The sequence below is a fragment of the Sinocyclocheilus rhinocerous genome, unplaced genomic scaffold, assembly GCF_001515625.1.
Source record: "Sinocyclocheilus rhinocerous isolate Xijiao unplaced genomic scaffold, SAMN03320098_v1.1 scaffold3084, whole genome shotgun sequence".
In the NCBI taxonomy this organism is placed as follows: domain Eukaryota; kingdom Metazoa; phylum Chordata; class Actinopteri; order Cypriniformes; family Cyprinidae; genus Sinocyclocheilus; species Sinocyclocheilus rhinocerous.
Window position 1 is genome coordinate 83,957 of NW_015625126.1, and position 5,971 is coordinate 89,927.

General features: G+C 37.8%; 1 protein-coding gene across 1 annotated transcript in view; it reads right to left on the reverse strand.

Annotated features, from left to right (window-relative positions):
* Positions 1-5,971, reverse strand: part of LOC107749683 (reticulon-4-like) — a 16,449-nt gene that overhangs the window by 1,653 nt on the left and 8,825 nt on the right. Inside the window, exons 3-5 of the mRNA XM_016564837.1 lie at positions 5,651-5,789; positions 1,954-2,023; positions 1,819-1,865 (exon numbers count right to left, since the gene is read on the reverse strand). Coding sequence (XP_016420323.1) covers positions 1,819-1,865; positions 1,954-2,023; positions 5,651-5,789 — 256 coding nt within the window. The remainder of the gene's footprint in view (positions 1-1,818; positions 1,866-1,953; positions 2,024-5,650; positions 5,790-5,971) is intronic.

Genomic DNA, 5,971 nt, shown 5'->3' on the forward strand with positions numbered 1-5,971 from the left:
CACACTCACACACACACACACACACACACACTCAGTAGACACACTCACACTCACTGCAGGTGAACTCATGTTTGGCTAACAGAAGGAGTGACTCTTAAAGGGGTCATATGATGCTGCTAAAAAGAACATTATTCATTTGCGGCGCGAAAAGGCAAGGATTTTTTTTCGTCCTGTGTGTAATTTTTTTCCCTGTCGCTCCGCGATGAAACAGGCCGTCCAATCAGATTAGAGCTTAGATCACGTGACCGGTGCAGCTGCTGTTGTGGTGGCGCTGTTTAAAGAAACAGTGTAAACAAAGACCGAAGAAGAGAGTGCATGCTGAGTTTTTATCATTGGTATCTGAGGACAGATTTATTCTCTGTCCGTTTTCTTCCATGTGCACGAGTGTTGAGTCAGAACGCGTCCACTCTAGATCTGTCTCCTACCCTTCAGTGTGAAATCAATTGAGAGAAACATTTTTCTACACATGAAATATGAAAGCAAACAGACATATGATTAGACATATTATATATTTTTTGTATGTTTTTTTTATGCAGCTCATGGTATTTTTATAACAATAAAGGATGTTTATGACAAATGATAAGCAGGTGTGGCATTCAGTATATTATAAAACATTCAAAGAGTGCATGTCTGCCTATTATAGAATCAAAATCAACTATAGATCATAATTGAGTTTATGAGTTATTACAAGCACTCGATGATGGTTTAAAGTCAGACGATGTTAAATCCATACTCAATAGAGGTCGACCGATGTATCGGTTTAGTCGATTAATCGGCACCGATAGTTGTTTGCTGGAACTATCGTCAAAAATCCATGCCAAAAATAAAAGTTTGTTTAACAGTGGAAATTGAGTCTTACATTATTTCAATTTTATTCACACACAAAATATTAATGGTGAACATTGTTGACTTTATAAAATGATTCTCTCATTCTTGTCGATCGGCCCCTATTAAACAATAAAGAAAGTAACACATCTTTTTCTTATACAGTTTAGTAGCCTACTATTCTTTTTGGCAGAATTTATCATTATAATCAAATTAATTATTTCCTGGATTTTGTATCACCATAGTCCCTAAATGTATGTAAATGCAGGAAATGGGATTCAAATCGAAAACATTTCCCCCCATTTTGTGTCCCCCCCACTTCTCAAACCAAAGTTACACCCTTGGGTGTAATACCTGCGGTGCTTTTTGCCCGGTGTGCGACTATCATATTTTATTATTTTGATTATAATCATCATATATTCTAGAATAGAAACAATTCAAGTGTGAGAGTATACATACAATATCCATATGTATGTAATTTCAATGCTGTGGCCTTTGTGTAGAGATTGTGCTAATTTCAACATCTACTAATACATTTTTACATTTTGAAGTTGCTTCTGTTAACATTAATGAACTATGATCAATATATCATTAATATTTAATATTAATATTATTATTCATGTACAAAGTATGGTTCAGTTGCACTATTGTTTCACTATGGTTGCACTATTTTAGTTTTCATTCAGTATCCATTTTAAAAACTATCGGTTTATTAATACCAGCCAGCGTGGTCCAACCTAGCTATCGGTATCAGTAAAATTGGTCGACCTCTAATATACGAGATACATATCTGAGGAAAAATGCATTGTTGGTCGGCACCACCTAGCATGCAAGTGTGAATTAGCTGAAGGTGATCAATTGTTTTCGCGCTCAGTGTGAAACGGCCTTTACAGTGTTAACTCAAGTCCTCTTTAACAGAACCAAACTCACATGGACATTACACAAAACACTCAAGAGAACACTGCATGTCTTTTCACAGCCATGACCCATTACCTGGTGTTTCTCATAGACTACTGGGCCGCTGAAAGCTCCAATCAGACCTGCAGCACAAGAGATGAACCCATGACAACAAAGACTGAAGAAAGCATGAAAGTACAGTATAAAGTGAAACCAACTCAATGGCCTTACCGAGAATGAGCAGCGTGAGTCCGTTAAACCAGGCACCGACATACATGAGGACCCACAGAAACACTGCAAACTAGAGAAGAAACAAAACATCTTCACTGTGAACAAGTGTGTCTGACAGACAATGACAGGAACAAACATCACTGATTGGCACACAGACCGGACTAGACTGCAAACTCACGAGGAAAGGGGAGGTACACACAGTCTATATTATAACAGTAACAGTAAAGAGTAAGAGTAAATCAAAGTTTAGAATTATTATTAGGATTGTCTAATACAATACAATCTAATATATTTGCAATGAAACTCTTATTATCATTGTAGTTTTTATAAGTTATTATATAGTTATTATAATATAGTCACATGCATGTAGTCATGTGACTATATTATAATAACTATATAAGAACTTCCTTTATGTAACTGTTACAGGACATCTGGAAAATGGTTCTGATGATTTGATTGACATGGTGCCCAGTGTGGAATTTATTTCAGCTGCAATAGATTTGGTAGAGAACTATAGCTGGTTGTCATCAGCGTAGCAGTGGGGAATATGACAACGTGTGATGTTACCAAGGGGAAGCATGTGAAGGAAGAATAAAAGGGGGCCGAGCACCGAACCCTGGGGCACACCTTGAGACAGAGGGGCTGTGGAGGAAGTACAAATACAAACTGCTTTCTGTTTGTCAGATATGACCTTTGCCATGACGAGACAGTGTCAGTGATGGAGGAGGATTCAAGATGGGAGAGTAGAATGGTATGACTGAGAAGCTGCAGTGAGGTCAAGCAGCATGAGGATTCTGAGGAAACCAGAGTCTGAAGAGAGCAGGAGGTTGATGCTGACTACTATGGATTCTGTATTATGCTGTGAGTGGAAACCTGAATTTAAAAGGTTTGAACAACTCATTGGAGATCTGCCAAAAATAGATATATTTCTGGCATTTATTCTGAAAAGACAGTAGAAGCAGTGACATCATGACCAGGGATGCGCAATATTATCAGAACGTTATCGGAATCAGCCGATAAAGGCTTAAAATGTAAACATCGGCCGTTTTGGGGGAAAAAATGATGCCAATATGTATTGCTGATAAGACGAGTAGCTCACATGAGCTCAGGGTGTGCTAGTGATAAGATCACATCACCAGTGTGGTCATTCTTGAAGCGAACTTTTGCCTGAATGGTGATTAGATTCAGTCTTTTGGATCGCCACATTAAATTTGAGAATGCACATTCAAAACAACGATAGGGTCAACAGTCACTAGCGTGTGCAGCAACAGCCTCCCCTGGGTCCTAACGCCCCTCTGGTAAGGCCTTTTATTTACTTACGGGGCGCTGTAGGCCTACTTGTAATAAAATGAAAGTAAAATACACAAATAACATTAAGATACTTGAGTTTCTGAATAAATAAAGCAGTAACTGATGTCATAAAATCACGAGTATGGTTTGATTTAAAGGTCAGAAGCTAAAGCTTACATGAATAAAAATCACAAACATGACACTAGTACATTAAATAATATATACAGATTTATTAATTAATATATAATATATTTTTTTCTAATGGATTATGAAAACTTAAATACAAGGAGCTCTAAAAGATTTTTTTAATTTTTACAGCTCTTTTGCTTTAGACCATCTATTAATGTAAAATCCACAAAATGTTAAGGTTTCAACTGCATCTGTCTGAAAAAAACAGCAGATATTGATTTCATTATAGTTATTTTCAAAGCTTTCAATGTACTCACATTAAAAAAAAAACTTTAATAATGTTTATTATATCTAGCAAATAAGTTTTTGCTCAAAACTAACTAAAGTTTAAGATAATTTGTTTATAAGTTCTGCAAGGAGAGACTTGGTGTTGGTTCAAAACAAAAGGAAATACATATCGGTATCGGCCAAAATGATTTGAAAAATATCGGCAAAAATCTATTATCGTGCAGCCCTAATCATAACCCATGATGTCATATTTTTTTGAAAGCTGATAGTTGAGGGATGACAACAGTCAGTGTTTGTGGGACTGAACCAGAACTGAAGGAAGAGTTTATGATTTCAGTGATTACATGGGATGGGATCCAGCACACAAGCAGAGTTTCTCTGTCCTGCCATTCAGTTGGACAGCTCTGTTGTGCACACACATGAAAACTGAGACAGGCTGAATAGTAAACAGAGGTGCAATATGTGTAGAAGTGGAGTGGGCAATGGATGTTGAGTTGAAGGAGTTATCACTAGGTTTTGGCAGTGACATAAATTTAGCGTTTTTGCAAAGTTTGCAGCTTAAGCTGTTGTGGTGTTCATTCACATTGTTTCTAGATTATTGTGTAGAGTGATCAGATAAAAAAAAAAAATTTCACTGTTTTTTGATGCTGACACAAAATGACCAGCTAACATTAATTGACTAATCATATCAGCGGCACATTTGAAAGTGTGAATGAGTACTAGTCAGGTTAATCACTATCATACTAAATAGATTGTAAGAGCAGACTGATTGCTATAAAAGGAGGGAAGAAGCGCTTCCAATCATTGTGTTCTTGTTAGCAATGGTTACCTCCAAAACACAAAATTTATGTCACTGCCAAAACTTGTGGCCATGACTGTAGACTGTTGTCTGGATTGAGGAAGGGGAAGGAGATTGAACAGACAGACATGCTGTTTATTGTGATGGCGTAATGAGGAAGGGTGGTTAGGAGGGCCTAGCACGAGTTCTTACTCATTATTTAATTTCAGATTCTATGTACTGGACAGAAATCAAGCCAACGTCCAAATATATATAAAAGATTTACGCATACGCTGTACTCTCACTTTCGTAATTTCTACCTCATTACAATCTTTGGAAAACATTGGCATGTATTTAAGCTCTGTCCTTCAGTGTATTAATCTTAACGCAGTGCTACTCCCGGCTCTCTCCAGGCTTGACTCAAGAAGACTTATTCTCCTCGGAGGCCTCTGACGTGTGGTGGAACAAACGAAGTACATTCACTGTACAAATCTGAGCTACTTATACTTTACTGGAGTATTTCCATTGAATGCAACTTTATACTTATATTCCACTACATCCCAAAGGCAAATCTTGCACATTTTGCTCCACTACAGTTGTCCAGCTTTAGTTTCTATTTATGAAATGTACTTTTGATACTTTAAGGCAGGGATCTGCAGCTCTGCTCCTGTCCTGCAGACTGTCATTATCAAGAAGAACTGAACACCTTGATCAGCTGCTTCAGGTGTGTTTGACTGCGGTTGGAGCAGAAAACTGCAGGAGCTGGGTGGGAGGTCCCTGCTTTAAGGGTTAGTTCACCGCATAACTCAGCAAATGCATTCATCATTCACTCACCTTCATGTTGTTCCAAACCTGTATGACTTTCTTTCTTCAGTGAAGCACAAAAGAAGATATTTTGAGAAATGTCTCTGTTTTGTGTCCACACAATGAAAGTCAGTGGGGTCTAATGTTGTTCAGACTGGAACATTCTTCAAAATATCTTCTTTTCACTTCCAGAGAAGAAAAGAAAGTCAGAAATGTTTGAAATTACATGAGGGGGAGTAAATCATGACAGACTTATCCTTTTTCGGTGAACTACGCCTTTAAGTATATCAGACAATAACAATATTTTTCCTCATGACCTACATTAACTTCTACTTGAGTCAGTATAAATGTTTAGGTTAGGGTTCGGTTATGTATTTCTCATTTACTACACAGAAAGACTCTTCAGACCTTCAGCGAGTCGATCAGGTCCTCCACCAGAAACAGACGCCGCAGCTCCTTCAACACACCGTCGATCCGGCTCAGAACGGCATCACTGTGTCTCTGCACCACATCTTTAGACAAAGCTACATCCTTTTCCAGGTACTGTCTGTAAAAATTAGTTCAAAAAACATTTGTCATTCAAGAAGAGCAACTCCAGTATGTTTAATTAGTGATTTGATTCACAGAGACACTCATAATCTAAGGGTCGAGACATGAGACCTGAACACACACTACACTACGAGCAGAGAAGCACACACACACACACACACACACACACACTCACACTCT